This window comes from Thunnus maccoyii, chromosome 3 (assembly GCF_910596095.1).
Source record: "Thunnus maccoyii chromosome 3, fThuMac1.1, whole genome shotgun sequence".
NCBI lineage: Eukaryota > Metazoa > Chordata > Actinopteri > Scombriformes > Scombridae > Thunnus > Thunnus maccoyii.
Window position 1 is genome coordinate 12,369,644 of NC_056535.1, and position 16,520 is coordinate 12,386,163.

The 16,520-nt window shown below is 41.7% G+C and overlaps 2 protein-coding genes across 2 annotated transcripts; one reads left to right on the forward strand and one right to left on the reverse strand.

The window, feature by feature from the left end:
• Positions 1-327: 327 nt before the first annotated feature.
• On the forward strand, positions 328-5,619 carry myl9b (myosin, light chain 9b, regulatory). The gene is made up of 4 exons (XM_042407029.1): positions 328-434; positions 3,593-3,796; positions 4,247-4,408; positions 4,643-5,619. Exons 2-4 carry the CDS (start codon positions 3,613-3,615, stop codon positions 4,816-4,818), a joined length of 522 nt encoding a protein of 173 aa, XP_042262963.1. The 5' UTR covers positions 328-434; positions 3,593-3,612; the 3' UTR covers positions 4,819-5,619.
• A 2,633-nt stretch (positions 5,620-8,252) lies between these two features.
• On the reverse strand, positions 8,253-15,074 carry LOC121894104 (proline-rich protein 36-like). Its single transcript, XM_042406453.1, has 3 exons — positions 14,792-15,074; positions 11,999-12,240; positions 8,253-10,857 (listed from the first exon to the last, which is right to left on the reverse strand). The coding sequence occupies exons 1-3, from the start codon at positions 14,808-14,810 to the stop codon at positions 9,265-9,267; spliced, it is 1,854 nt and encodes a 617-aa protein (XP_042262387.1). The 5' UTR covers positions 14,811-15,074; the 3' UTR covers positions 8,253-9,264.
• Positions 15,075-16,520: the final 1,446 nt, after the last annotated feature.

The window sequence follows — 16,520 nt, forward strand, 5'->3', positions numbered from 1 at the left end:
GCCTATTTAAGGCTTTACAACAGAAACAAAACTGCTCTGCATCTGCTCACAACTCTCTCCCCATGTTTCCACACTCCACCATACAGAGCCTCCTCTAAATGTTTAGGCCCTTTTCTCTAAATAAGGCAGCCTTATCGTAGTTCCTGTCATTTCTGCCTTTTTTCCCAAACATCCAGAGCAGCGTCTGTGGCAGTAGCAAGCCGCAGCCTGTGCATTCTTTTGCCTTGTATGGAGAAATGGCCTGGCCTGGGATGTCTTTGTACGGGACAGGCCAGCCTCTCCATTGGCCGAGGCAGAAAGGGGAGGGACCCACGGGGAGTCTGATTCTTTAAACAAACTTTTCAGTGGGACTGCCTGCTTCCCTTCCCACTGCTGTGTCGGAACCAGACAAAAGGGGTTTGAAGGACTCTCAGATATTTCTACCTGAAGCCAAGGTGAGAAAACAAGCTGTTTTTACCAAACAACTGCATAAATATAACATATGTAGTGTAAAAAAGCTCATATTTAAGACATTTAAAGAGTACGGTGAGTGTAAATTCTCTGTGTTCAGTGGTACAATGCTCAGCTGTCAGTGCTGAAAGTGAAGGGGAAGATAGAGTTACAGAGAGCCTCTGAAGTGGGTATTTGATTAAAGCTACCAGATAAGATACTAAAGAGCTTTTTCAAGTCTTGATCATGGTGAAAAGAAACCTGTAGGGGATGTTCACCTTGGACTTGTGTGCGTATACAGTATATACGTACTGTGTGTGTGTGTGTGTATGTGTGTTTCCTTCCATCTCATCACTATGGCACATTAGACAGAGGAATTTCTAAATGCCACTGACCCATTTAGATCTCTCTGAAACACGCACACACGCGCACACACACACACACACACATACACACACACACACACACACACACACACACACACACACACTCATACATACTTCTGATGTGCAATTTTGTCTTCATATAGGCGATGAGAGCCACTTCGCTCTCTGTTTGTTTTTGGAATTCCTGACAGTTGGCCTTTTAGTCCTCACTTCAGTAGTAGTGACCTACAGGACCTGAAGTAAGGGTGAGGGATGACAGGCTGACTGTTTGGTGATATCAAAGTGTGTGTGTGTTCATGTTGAACAGAGGGACAGAGGAGCTTTGTTATCCCCAAGGGATAAGAAAGGTCCATAGAGGAGCCGTGGTGGCCAGAGAACAAATGCAATTGTCAGTTCAAGCCAAGCTGTGGCACGTCAGCCAAATGCTTACGCTGCTGAGGTCAAAAATAGTTGTTCTCTGCCTCTTTGTGAATCATTGTTGATTCACTCTGTGCAGAATGCAGAAGATTTTTTAGCTGTTGCTACAACAGTGGGACTGGAAATCAGATTTCTTTCCACACACCTTGAAAAAGTAAGTTGGGAAAGTTGTCAAAACAATATTCAGAAACTGAGCTCATTGATCTGGCTCGAAAACATACCAATCAGCCTCTGTCAGGGGACAGTATCCTGGAGCCAAACAAGAATGCACAATAGAGATAACTAAATTCCAGGGTCTTAAAATGGACTGTTTACATTGGAGCCACTTGATTTGAGTCCCAACACATTCTTTTACAGTCCCACAGTTGCAGCCTAAATTGCTCCAAGTGTCCAGTAATGAAAACATAAGTGGGAGAGAGAAGCTGTAATCAGATTAAGGAGTTCCTTGGTTCCTGAAACCTTACATTGGAGCTAGAAGCTGTTTTGTTTCCAGTTTCCTCAGTGACTGTGAGATGGAGAATGGGAGGGCAGCGGGCCAACAACGCACACCTTCCAGATTTCTTCACTTTTTTGGCATATTGTGGGGCAGAAACAGCCAGACAGTAGCCAAATGATTGTGTCTTTAGTGAGAGAAAGGAAGGGGTGACAACTGTGTGAGGTAGTTTTTGTGAGTAAGGCTATTTATGGCACTCAAAAACATGAATTCCCTTCCTGTAACCTTTTCATACTGAGAACTCAAACATACAGGTCCATTTTTGGATGTAATGTCTTTATGTAAGTGCTACCATGGACAGTGAAGTTATTCATTAAGATGATAAACTTTGGACAGAGCCTTGGCTGGTCATACTGATTTGCATTGACAATAAAAATTATAGCTCTGCCCTACAGAAGCATTCATTTGTATAGAGATCACCAGATAGAGGAAGAACCTTCTATATACTCAACAGAAGAAGATTTGGAGATGAAGACGAGATAGGCAAAGCTGTTCAAACTCTGCCTTCACTGGCTTTTCTATGAGGCTTCTGTGAATCATAAAAGCAGCAGCAGACAGCAGACATCGAAATTCACTCCACCACATATAACATGATGACAGACAGCGTTTGCGAATATAGAACAGCAGTGAGCTGTTTACAAAATTGTTGGGAGTGCATGTGTGTGTTGCCATTACTGTAATGTGCTATAAAATAAAGCTGATGTAGATGTGTATTTTACTGCCAAAATGCACAAGTATGTTCAAATTTTGCTAGTAAAGAAAAATCTACAGTGTATATTTTCTTTATACTGCATTTTTTCAGATCATAAGAAAATCGATGTACTTTTTTTTTAATCCACGGTAAATATTTAGACTGTAAAAACAGGCATTAATTGGCAAAATTAAGTAATTAGGAAATAGATTTAAAATTCAAAGTAACGTGTATGTGATGCAACTGTGTCTGACGAGACTATATACCTGCAAATAATCACATCTTAATTTACTATCCAAACCCCGTTGATGATTAGCAGTCTTGAAATGTGTAATTTACTACATCTGATGTACTATCTGTCTTATCTTTAACAAAGCCTGTATTTATTTGAGGAATTTTGAGTTGCCATCATCTTTAATGATAATGTTTGAGAGGAAAAGACTTGTGTGGACACGATTAATGGAAATATCTCTTACAAGATGTAGATTTAGGAGTGAAAATGGATGAAAGCAAAACATCTAATGAAAGGATAGCAGTCTTAAGTCAGTTCACCTGAGTAAGAGCATGAATGGTTGAGTGAGCGGCAGAGTCTGGCAGGGCATGATATCATACTTGTGTGACTCATCAGCCCAATTGACTTGATCCTTCCTGCATGAACCAGCCTGTCCCTCTGTCCTCTGTCTGCTATTGCCCACTGGATGTAACACAATCACAGAGCACACACACATACACGCATGACAAATCCTTGCAGACGTGAACACGAGTGACAGGTCTAATTCTGGAAGGATCTGAAGTTAGCTGCAGCGTGTACTGTGGAGACATGTCATTTTCACACCCATCATTGTACCCGTCATTTAGGGAGAATGTGATTCTCTCTTGAGAAGGTGGGAAAAAAAGATTATCCTGCTTTTGGCAAGTGAAAGAGAAAATATAAAAGAAAAACATGAATGCAGTACCCCAGTTTTTAGCACAGCAATGCAAAATATAGATGTTTCAGAACATTGCTGGGGTTAAAAACATCTAAAGGAATCATCTTTTCAAATGGATGTTGAAATCAGGAATCATGTGAAGCTGTGTTAACACGCAATATACCCAAGTCAGGCTACTCCCTGACCATTGTACGGCATTAGCACAGTCTGATCTAACCCATGATTCATGCGTTTTGAATGTGCACAGGCCCACATCCAGCTGCCACCATGTCGAGCAAGCGCGCCAAGGGAAAGACCACCAAGAAACGCCCTCAGAGGGCCACCTCCAATGTCTTCGCCATGTTCGACCAGTCTCAGATCCAGGAGTTCAAGGAGGCCTTCAACATGATTGACCAGAACAGAGATGGTTTCATTGACAAGGAGGATCTGCACGACATGCTGGCAAGTTTAGGTAAACAGTTGTTGTTCTCACTAAATTGAGTTTTTATGGCTACAAGTGGTGATTAACCAGAAATGTGCCACAGCTTGAAAGACATTTATCTTCAGATATTAGACTGTTGTGTCAAATCGTCCTCTTCTTTGTAAATGAAATAATACATTTGAATATATGTGGCTCTTAAAGCTTCCTTCAAAGCTGTTGGTTTGGATTTCATTTAGTTTCATTCTTAATGAATCTTTACAACAAAACATACCTTTTTAAAATTTTCATGACCAGAATTGTATTCAATTTTAACAGGTAACCATAACAATAAACATAGAGCTCACAGAGACCAGACCAAACTGCCTCTAATATGTTGAACATTGTTTATAGCCCCCCCAAATTTTCAAAAGTCAAGTCTTTTCGGTTACTATATGGTCCCAAGAACAAACGGATGCATGTCACATTGTTGATTGTCATCAGGTAAGAACCCCTCTGATGAATACCTGGAGGGGATGATGAGCGAAGCACCAGGGCCCATCAACTTCACCATGTTCCTCACCATGTTTGGAGAGAGGCTTAACGGAACAGACCCCGAGGATGTCATCCGCAACGCCTTTGCCTGCTTTGATGAGGAAGGATCTGGTGAGTCAATCTGAACAAACCAAGACATTCATTGTAGCTCAGTGGGTATCATGCCACCCAACGTCAGACTTCCTCCTTCAGTCTTCTCCAACTCCTTGCACATGCAGAATACAACCATTTGAACTGATGTCAATGGCACTGGTACACATGGCAGTATTATGGAACTGGTGCTTTCTGTATTATATAAATCACACAGCACATTTGTACATTTAATGGATGTTACCTGTGTCCAAGGTGTGATTCATGAGGACCATCTGAGAGAGCTGCTGACCACCATGGGCGATCGCTTCACAGATGAAGAGGTGGACGAGCTGTTCCGTGAGGCACCCATTGACAAGAAGGGCAACTTCAACTACGCAGAGTTCACCCGCATCCTCAAACATGGTGCCAAAGACAAGGATGACGAATAGAGGGAGAAAACGACTGCCTCGGGTCCCCGCACGCATATGGCACCGCAAATTAATCCCTCGTTCCTACCTTTATGGACCTTGTATGTTTGACAGAAATTGATACATGTAGAAATATATCAAAGTCTTTTATAAAATGGCAGAAGTCTCCACTGTGTTACATTTATTTAGATCTACACGTTTTATGGAAGTTAGGATCTTGGGATTCATTTGGGATCCACAGAAGTATTCTGCGATACACTACTTTTCAACTTGTATCATCATTGAAGGTTATGAAGAGAAGTGTATCACAGTGTTTGCATCTCATAGCAACAAGTCTAATGCGGCTTCCTACTCTTTAAGGCTTCAGCCCTTCAGCTACTTTGACAACAGTCGTTCTGACCTTTTGTAGATCATTGCAGGAAACCCAGTTTGACTTTTGAGATGCAGTTAACACCAATGTGTGTGTGTGTGTGTGTGTGTGTGTGATGGGGGGGATGTTTGGACTGCCAGATTCAGTGCTACATGCCAGCCATGTTTACCTCTTCCTGCCAATTAGCTACCACATCTGCACAAGCACTGCAACAAGTCTCCTCATCCTTTGTAATATTTTGTATCCCTGTATAATGGAAATGGATAAAGAAATTGATTATTATGGTTGTGTTTATCAGTTTTTGACAATCACAAGTGGTGAGCACTTCCTCCCAACAGCTGGTTTGTGTGTATTTGTTGGAAGGATCAGGTATGTATGTATTGTGAAGGATTTCAGGACGGATATTGCTCAGGCAAATAAAGTAAGTTTATTCATGCCATTGACCGCAAAAAGTGTAGATTTGTTTGGGTTGTTTTTAAGTCATTGTATCATGTCTGTGCCAGACTGTTTCAAAAAGGTGTCTCTTCACATTTAATATTCTTACAGCCCTGTCGGTGTTTAGATGTTTTAGTCCTTTGTCCTACAAAGCCAGTATACTTGACAATAAACAAGGTCTAAAGAACACTGTAGTTTGAGCTGCATACAAAAACATGAATGCACCTGATATTTCTCAAATATTTATTTTCAAGGACATCACCTCACAACTTTGACATTCCTACTGCAAGTTTATTTTCATATTTCACTGACATTAAGTGGAGTGGCTGCCTGGAAGAAAAGAAATCATTTATCATTTTGAAAAAATAAAAATAATATATCTGGGAGTAATGTGTGCACAATTTGTAGTCAATGGGCTAAAACATGCAATTATATTAGGAGGCTCAGTTAAATTTTGTGTCCACAATAACTTTGTATCTTTTATAAGGTAATAAATCAAAAAGGTCCCTGTTCTGAACATGTTTTCTATCCAAGGCCATGAGATACATTCCACTATTAAATTACCCAATAATTTAAAGTCTAGCAAATTATATTCTACTCAGCTTTTTAAAAAAGGTACACTTTGAACATTTGAGCCCCTGGAAACATGGCTTCAAATTAAAGTTATCAACATCTCATTTAAATAAAACATCCCTACATATCATTTAATGCTCAAAACCTCTGTTAATTTGCATCATCAGGACAGTGTAAATCAGGTTTCATCACATTTGATTGTCTAATACAGAAATCTCTCCTGTGAAATAATCTATTCAGACTCTGACAGATAGTATCCTATAGACCTTTTTTCACAGCACAATTTCATATTAAAGAAATGCACAGGTGTTACTAATAACATTGTCGATGGCTCTGTTCTATTCACGTGTCCCAGCAAGTCATGACAGTGTGACAGTGAGCCAACGTGTACAATACTGAGGCAGCTAGATAAAGATACAGCCATCATTCATTTTATTATTAACACCTGTGCTTTTCCTACTGTGACATATAAAAATGTCTATCGCTTATAGTTAGATGATAGAGAAAACATGTTCTAAGGGCTTTTAACATCCATTGATGGTGCAATTTGGTTATTTCCACAAGTGTTTACAGGCAACAACAAATGAAAAAAAAGAGAAGAAATAGAATTTATGAAAAACTGAACTTTTATTTCTTTGAAATGTTTATACAAAAACACATTTAAAGTTTAAGGCATATATTGCACAGACTATTGAGAAGTTTTTATATAAAAAAAAAGGGACATCATCCCTCGGTCGTAGGTTTAAGGCACAGCAGCCAGTCATACTGCTCACGGTCAGTCATGATTCACAACATGAACATTTTTGAATGCATTTGGCTGTAAAGAAACTACAGTTTGAGAAAATTCATGCCAATACAAACAAACAAAGAAAACAACAAAATTAACCTTGAAAATATTTACACGCATTGTCACATTGTCTTCTCTGATTGAAGCGTCATTTTGCATCTAAAACCCGATATAAACCTTGCTATATAAAACCTGCCTGCCTAATCCTTAACCAGCCGTTTCCAGAATCACAAGCCGTAAGGTGTCATCACAGTGGCATGATGTTGAATGAATGAATAATAAAAATATCACTTTAATACTTAGTTCTCTACATATGACCCAAGCCTGACATGACCTGTGTAAAATGAGGTATAACTGCGCATCAGTCTACTGAGTACCTGTAACAAAAAAAAAAAAAAAAAAAAAAAAATCTCTGCTGTGCTGACATGCACAGAAAACAACTGGCAGTGAGGAGGCACAAACACAAAAAACAAAGTGTAAATACTAGAAAAGTGTTTGGAGATTTTATATCTGCTATGAACAAGAAAATGGAGAGATTTTCTGGGGTCAGTGCTCAGCAGTATTCTGATCCAACATCAGATTTCCTCTTCATGTCTTCTCCAACTTGCACATACAAAATATAACAGTTTGAATTGACCACTGTAAACATGATAGTATTGAAGATCACCTCACAATTCTACTACAGCATTATTCCAATAGGAACCCAACCTTTCCACATGACCTTACAATAGATGTCCTGTTGGCATTCAGTTGTATATTGTGGTTTATGCTAAAAACAGTTTCATGGAAACTACAACTTTATGAATGATTAGAAAATCTATAGAACCCATTTCTAAAGCACAGATGAGGAAAAACATGATTTTTTTATGCTGTTGTGCCTTTGAAAAAAACAAAAAAGAAAGAAAAAAAAGCAAATCACATTAGCTAGTTCAAAACATCTGCTACATTTGCTTTGTCGAGACATTGTGTGTATTAATTAACCTCCACTTGTAAGACATTCTGGTTTACTGACCAAATCCTAATTCTGGATAAATAATCTTCCCTCCAAATAAGAGGATCAAACATTTAAAGTGTTTTGCACCACAAAAGATAAAGATGCCATGTGTCACAGCAAGTGTAATGTTTCACATCAGGAGCTGTAAGAGCTTGATGTCATCAAATTGATTTCAGTAACAGATCCAATGTGACCTTCTCCCCCTTCATGCTATATCCACAGCCCTCCCCCTCAACAACAATAACCCCCCCGCCCCCCGCAAACGGTACACAACTGATAAAGCTTGCATTAAAAAAAAAAAAAAAAAAAAAAAGTTTTACAAATACATAGAAAATACAGCTTCTTTGTTTGGATACGATTATTAATTAGAAAAGGCAGTCAAAGAGACACGTGCTACTTGAGAGCATGTGTTGAGTGGCTGAGATGACAATTCATGAGGGCTAATGAATTCCCTTAGCTATAAAAAGACAGGAAGATGGCGAGACGTGAGAGAGGGATGGAGACAGACACATCGAGGCGAGTCATGCAGTCAGGCACGCTACAGTATAATCAATTTCCCTTCTGCTCATCTCCACTACAAAAAGTGAAAAGGGGGGGAAATGAGGTGGAGTAAAGAATAGACTAAATTAAATTAAAAATCTTCTGAATTGCACAACTATAGAGGACTTTAATGTTGGTGTGGGATGAAGAAGAAGAAGAAGAAAAAAAAAAAAACTCATGTCCTCCTTTTTATCCTGAAGGGGAATGGATAATAGGCAACCAAGCCAAACACATGTATGCCTTTTGTACATTCAAGAAAGTCCAGTACTGCTACTGAAGAGGCTAACTCTGCTGGTGCTGAAGATGACACCGGTTGAAATTTATACAATTGAGCAATATTTTCCTCCTCACTCCTAAATTGGAAACGTTAGAAAGGGATTTGAAAACGGCATCGAAACCTGTACAATACAATTACTCTGCGCTGTGGAATGTTCTTTTTGAGAAATGGCGTCGAAGTGTTTCTTACTAGCAGCTGCTTCAATCCGGAACAGCATTTTAAAGAATAAAAAGTTGCTTGACACAGCATGTCTCTAAAACACCTCATGTCTGTTACTTCACTTTGTCCCAGTTCGCACATCTGAATTGCTGCCATTTATTCTGCAGGCACAGGCTTCAATGTCAAAAGGGACCTGGTGATGAAGATACATTCTGCTATATACAGTGTTGTCCAGCCTCCTGCCTTGTATATGCACACAGGAAAAAAAACAAAACAAAAAACAACAAAAAAAAAAAAAAAAAAAAAAAAAAAAGAAAAACCACACCTAGCCCCTAGTTGACAGTTTCGCTCACTGTGTGCAGGCTGTGTTGTGGGCCCCACACTGTGGCGATGGGGGTCTTTACCACTTGAAGGGAACTGGATTGCCTGGTGTCAGCATGAACCATGCTCCAAACGCTGGGCACCACCGCTGTATTCCTTGGCACCGTACTGCTAATACTGCTACTGCTGGTGCTGGTGCTGTTTGTGGAGGAGGGCAAGGACTGAGGAGGAGGAGGAGGAGGAGGAGGTGGAGGTGGAGTGAGGTGGGAAGCGAGGCCCAGGAGAGGTGTGATCGTTGGCTTTGAGGAGGACGTCGGGGCTGGAGCTGGGACAGGAGCTGAAGCTTGGGTAGAGGCAGAGGCCGGGCAGAGAACAGGGGCTGGAGACAATGCTGCGGCTGAAACAGGTGATGGACATGGAACTGTGACTGGGAGTAACGGGGATTTGTGGAACGGCAGGTAAAGTGGGACTCCTCTGGGGGCTGTGAAAGAGGAGATTGGAGAAGGAGTGGCTGGAACAAGCGCTACAGTTGGGGGTGAAGCCTGGCTTGGAGCAGAGGTGGAACTCATTGTTGGGACGAGGACTGGCCTCGTAGCCGGCACTGATGAAGAAGATGTAGTGGGCAGTTGAGCTGGTGAGCTTGAAGCTGATGATGAAGCTGGAGCAGCAGCTGGCTTCTGAGAAATCGGCTCTCCTGAGACTGGGGCCGACACTGGCACTATGGTTGGCAGATGAGCTGTGATGAGCTGAGGCTGGTTTGGGCTGGAAGCTTGGGCAGTGTCCTTCTCCAAGGGGCTCCAGATGACTTTAGTCATCGGGAGAGGAGATAGCCTCGGGGCTGAGATCAAAACTGGAGCTGGAGCTCGTCCGGAGGCTGTGGAGGACAGAGGCACCGGAGCCTTCACTGAGGTGACAGCTGACACTGGAACCGCCATAGCCTTCTCCATCAGACTCTGCACCCTGCAGGGATCCATGACTTGCTGGCTGTCCTCTGGAGGTGGCGTGGGGCCCAGGTCACTGCTGTAATTGCACGGTGCCTCCACTATTTCAGTCTTTACAGCTTCTGTAAGTTTGTTCTGGCTCTCCTGGAGTCTCTTCAGGTTCTCCTGCTCTGCTGCCCTCTGCAGAGCCGCGTCGACCAGGAGCCTCAAGTCACTGAAGTCTTGGGTGGGGAACAGCTCGGGGGGAGTTGGCGGAGGTGTGTTGAAGAGGCCACTGGTGGGGCTAGCTGCCATTGTTGTGCTGGTGAGGCAAGCCCCCTGTTCCTCAGCCTCCCTCAGTAGACTTTGTGTATCCAGCTTCATCAGCGCCTGGACTGAACCTTCCTTACCAGGATAGCCTGCTCCCGTCAGAATAGCTGTCGCTGTGTTCCCAAGAAGACTGAGGTCCAGTGTAGGGGCAGAGCGGATGACAGACGGGCGTTGTTGAGATGAGCTGCTAGAAGAGTGGCTTTCTGGAGAGCTGGCTCCACCTCCTGTGGATGAGTGGCCTTCGCTCTTAACACCGACCTTGCGGGAGATGGTGAACTTGGTCGGGTCTTTGCCATCCTTCCGAAGGAGGTCAGGGAGGAGGCGGCGACGTGCGTTGATGAACCAGTTACATATCTGGGAGAAGAAGAGGGATTTCTGACATTAATACAACTGCTTACATGGATGGTAAGAAGAACAAGATATGCTCTTTTTCACTTTCCCTTCAAGGCCTGTATCGATATTACTGCAACATCTCAGTGAAACATAAATTTTTTGTCGCGACAGCTCCAGACATTTAGTCACATCTATAACTCACCCAGTGAAACACATTCAGGAACTAAAATTGATCTGAGGCCTGTTATTTGAAGCACCACCTACACATCATTTTTATCTGCATGTGCGGACAACGCCTTACCCCCTCTAGTGGTACAGCCTCCCACACAAAGAGCAAAGAGAGAGAGAGAGAGACCGGCAGAGATGAGAGCCCTCAGACAGCTGGCAATAATGAAGGTCTGAGCTCAAATATGCTGAGCCACAGAGAAGCCAGCCAGAGGCATTCCACTGAACTGACTACATAACAAGAAACTCTGCTGCTGCCTCATGCTGATCTGTAATGCCTAATCTAATGCAGCTTGTCTGTTTGTGCGTGCCTGTGTGTCGAGAGGGAAAGAGGAAATGTCTACTGTTGATGCAATGAAGTGAAAAAGGAAGGCTGGGAAAGTGTCATTCTCAGCAGTGCGGTACCGCAATACCGTCCAAGTATTGTTTTGCTTTCACTGGCTCACTGTGTTGACTGAAATGCGAGTGACAAATGTTGATAAAAATCAGTATCACTGTTTGCATGTAAAGCTGATCACCAGGAAAGCCATTTTGATTGGTGCTACAAATGAGAAAAGTGTTAGAACTACAGACTTTCAAGTCATAAACGAGGTCATGGTCAACCTTGTGTGCCACAAGAATATTAATTTAATTATTGATAACGCCCTCAAGCAGATGGGAACAGGTGAGTATGTTCAGTATCAAAAGCAAACAGAGTAACCAAAGCATAAAAATTTTGTCAAGCTTGTAAAATTTGTGATTTATGAGTGAGTCATGCACCATAAAAATGAAAAGGGTGCTGATGACAAATGAAAATGTAGACACGAATCTACATTAGGAAAGTAAATAAATCCACCAAAGAGCAGAAACAGTGCGTAAGTGTCATTTCCTGTAGCAAGTACCAAGTGCTTCAGGGAAAAAGAAAATCAGACAAATGAATAAAAACTCTGCTCCTCACCTGCAGCACAGAGAGGTTGGTCTGGCCTGACAGACTGAGTTTCTCCTGCTCCGACGGGTAGGCGTTGAAGCGATGCTCGTACAGCCAGCTCCGCAGAATCTGCACCGCCTCCTTGGGCAGGTTGCCGCGGCGACGCCGCTTCCCAAAGAGCCCTCTTCCTGACAGGTCGAGCGGGGAGCCGTCATCGCTGTCCGACACAGCCGAGGAGTGCTCCTGCTCCGGGTGACGCTCTTCTTCCAGAGCTGAGGGAGGGGAGGAGAGCTGTCAGTCACGTTCGCCGTTACTGTGTCCATTTATCTCATTTACATCAATTTGCTAGTCGCTTGGCACGTCTTTTCATGCATCATTATATCATTATAATGAAGCACGAACATACTTAAGGCAGAAGATAATTGTCTTTTTTTATGAATGGCTACACACTCAACCGGACTTTTGCAGAAAGGGGTTTGGTTTGATCAATTTTCATGCACAAAATGAATCACAACTGTTTCTTCATAATTCCCTGAGCCATGTGAGGAGAGACTAGTCTGGAAAAAAAAAGCAATCAAGAAATTATCTGCCATGATTTAGAACAAGTGCACAAATTTACAGTTACTTTTATCTTCCACTTTTTACCCAATTTAGAGTGAGGTATATGAGGACTTTGTGGGCTGAACATGTTTAAACAATGACTTTGTGGTTTTAACTTTGTTGTGGGATTTTTTTTTTTTTTTTTTTTTTTTAAATCTTTGGTTGGCCACTGGAGGGAATCTTCCTTCAAAATGGAGCATGCCTGATCCCAGGGGTGGGCCACAGAATGCAGTAAATGTCTTTCTCTGGGGCTGGGTGAAACCTGACCCCCAGGGCAGCGCCTGTCTTCACAAAGGAGATTGTGTGCATATCAACATCACAGTAGCCAGTGGCCCAGGATTCTATTGACCATGCAAAGGAGGCCGTTTTCACCTCATGCCAGTTTGGCTCAAGAGTGCTGGAGCAGTTGACAAATCTTTTGAAATTCTGCATTCCTCTACAACGAGGGATGTGCTGGACCAAATTAGAAAAATGGGGGGAAAATCTAGAAATGTATAGATAGCGGAAAATACAACTTTAGTGCATTTCCTCAACTTCTAGAAATGAGCTAAATTCCCTTCCGTGTTAATTCATGATGTTACAGTAGAGCAGGGTGATAAATCAAATGTATCATTTTTCATTTTGAGTGAAACTGAAACTGTTTTAGACTGCAGCTAGCAATTATTTTCATTATCGATTCATCTGTCGATTGTTTTCTTGATTAATCAATTAGTTGTTTGGTCCAGAAAATGGTGAAAATGCAGATAATTGTTTCCTACATCACACGGTGACATCCTCTAATGTCTTGTTTTGTCCTGATCAACAGTCCACAACCCAAAGATATTTAGTTTACTATCATAAAGGACCAAAGAAACCAGAAAATATTAACATTTGAGAGGCTGGAATCAGAGAATTTGGACATTTTCTTACTAAAAAAATGACTCAAAATGGTTAATCAGTTATCAAAATAGTTTGCAACTAATCAATCAATCATTGCTGTGCTAATTGTATTATCATCTTTCCAAACTCTGTTGTCCAAATGAAGGATTCAGAGTAAAGTTTTGTCTAATATAAAGCATAACAATAGTACACAGTGTGTAGCATTGAAAATCACTGATTTATAAATGATTTTGCATAAATTAGCCATTTAAAAAAATAAATATTGTGATATGGATGGATATGTCATGTGTTACAGCTCTTCAAGTAACATTTCAATGATTTGTTAAAAAAATTAACACAGTTAAAGGAAATTAGGTCTAATTGAAGGTAAGTGTAAAAATACAGAAGTGCACTAAATCAATCTGCCATTAATGCTTGACAGACATCTCAGGTTATTCTTATTTCTAATTACAGTATTTAAGAGAAATGATGTAGGCCACAAGTTGCATTCCCTCAAACTCAACTGGATCATCGGATAGACATTTAAAGATTTGTCACGATATCTACACACATTCAATGTGGCATTAATTTAGTTAACAGAACAGCCCAAACAGATTTTAGACAGATGTTAGTTTATGTCACATCATCAGCAGCGACATAGATCTGATATTTTAGGCCATCTCAGGCTGTCAAAGTGGCCAACTTTTTGTTTACAAAATGTTCCCTTTACATGCCTCATACCTGATAAATCTGTGCTCTGTCAATGCGATCTTAGTATTTTGTAAACTCTTTTAAAAGTTAAGCCAAATGATCATCAGAGCAAAGTTTGAAAGCTCAACAGTCCACTAAAACTTCACAATCCGCTGAAAGTCTTAGTGAGGATTTGAATCTGACCGTTAGTAAACCACCAGTCCACCACACATCCAACTTTTTCAGACCAGCTCGCTTTTGTCGGAGTGATAACGTCACACACACAGAGAGGGGGGGGTGGTGGTGGGGGGGGGAAATAATACGCTATCAATAAAGCCGATCGAACAACACATATCGTCAAATTCAAACGGCACAAACCGAGGGGACAGCTCGGTAAATTGGCCATCTGGAGCGCACAAAGGAGGCAGGCAGGAACGCACAGCCTCCCGCATGTCGCTCCGCCAGATGGACACCATGCCTGCCTCCAGAGATAACTAGCTGGCTAGCTGTCCCTCCAAATTTAAACACAAACACACGCTGCATTTGCTCGCAACAAAAAGCCCGCATACCAGGCAAAACCAACAGCAAAGACACAGCGGGCTCGCAGGGCAGACACTTTGTGTGTGATAAACGTGCGTGGTCGTGATAAAAAACCACGACGCGAGTGCCGCTCACCTCGTTTGAATGCTTTCATTCTTTGTTGATGGCTTGCTTGAAAACACGCAGCTGTCCGAGTTGCCTGCTGTACAAAGCCAAGCGATGGTTGACACAACGGCACTTTCTTCCAAGGCGCTGAAAGGTGTTGCGCTTTTTTCACCAACTTAAATATCTCGCTTTTTGGCTTCCTCCGCACGAAAACGTTTTACCGGACAGTCCGTTTCCATCGCACTCCTCGCTTTCTGCCAGGATAAATGTTTTCTGTTTTTGTGTCGCTTGTTCCTTTTACCTGCACGCAGCAGCGCCAGCTCTTTGCCAATCTTGACAGTCGCAGCTGAGATGATCCCGCCTTATCGACAGCTGTCAGCCAATCACGACCCTCCATTACGCCTCCTTTGCGGTCGTTAGCCAATCGGGACGCTCCTCCGGACAGCAGACAGGCACCGTGTCATCGTGACTGACGGGAGAACATTTCATTCAAAATGTAACGCAGTCATTGAAACTGTGTTATTTTCTCGACATGGTTAAAAGCAAACAGTCACATCGACTCAAGCCCGCTCTTGTGTAGCAACATAGTAATCTTTTTAACCACCGTGCTCATTTTTTTTATTCCTGTCTGCAGGAGACAACCACACAAGTGAGGAAAGGCTTTACGTAACACTGAGCAAAATGTTCTCGTTACATAAATCATAAACGTCGACTGGCGACCGCGGTTGCCTCGTTCATTATGTTACTGGCCGCGATATTTCGACTCAAAGTAGCCTGGAGTCATTTCTGGTGTTGTGTTTTTGACATTTATTATACGGTTTGTTTGTCTCCGGGCTTATGAGGCTGATAAGTGTTTGCAGCAGTGATTCAGAAGTGGGATGCTTTGATTCCTCAAAACGAGAGGGAGTTGCTGCCATATGCATCATATAAAACTGTAAACTGTTGTAATCTGAATTCAGACCTTTATTACGTCTCATGCCTGTCTCCCAGGACGTGTTATAGATCCACTGGACCGAGCAGACAGGCAGGTAATAGCTTCTATCACTGCCTGTCTTCTCAGTAGCTGGAAAGGAGCAATCAAAGCAAACCATATGCATATTATTAGGGGAAAAAAACAAGAAAATCAACAATAAAACAAAATTGAAACAGAAAAAAACCCAGAAAAATTTCAGCCACAAACTGAATCATATTCATGAAAAGTCAAACATCTATAAAACAGTAAGCAAATACAGCCATGATGAACCTTTTGAGAAAGTATTGTGTGCATTTTATTGAATGTTACGTCTCTCCATTATACATCTGAACAACCTTGAAATAGTATAAATAAATCTACAGCATTGTAAAAGATGAAGATCTTCAGTCTGGTTCTTATTTACAGAGGGGCAACTTTAAGAAGCACAGAAGGGGGGGGATGCAAGATTATTAGTTTCATTTTAATATCAAATAACCCTTTTACTCAGTATTGCACATGTACTTTAAATGTTACCAGAGTATAGTGACAAGAATCTAGGTAAATCTCATTTTATGAATGACACACCCACTCGCTCACAACTTTTGTCTCATACATGAACAACCCTTTTACACTAAAACCCCCACAAACCCTGACACACACACACACACACACACACACACACACACACACAGCCTATAGAGTATAATATTGAACAGATCCTAGTTTTTAAAATATGTGCTTGCTTCATAAAATATTTGTTCTAGTATATTACAGACACTTTTTGCTACATCATATATCTCTTGTGGT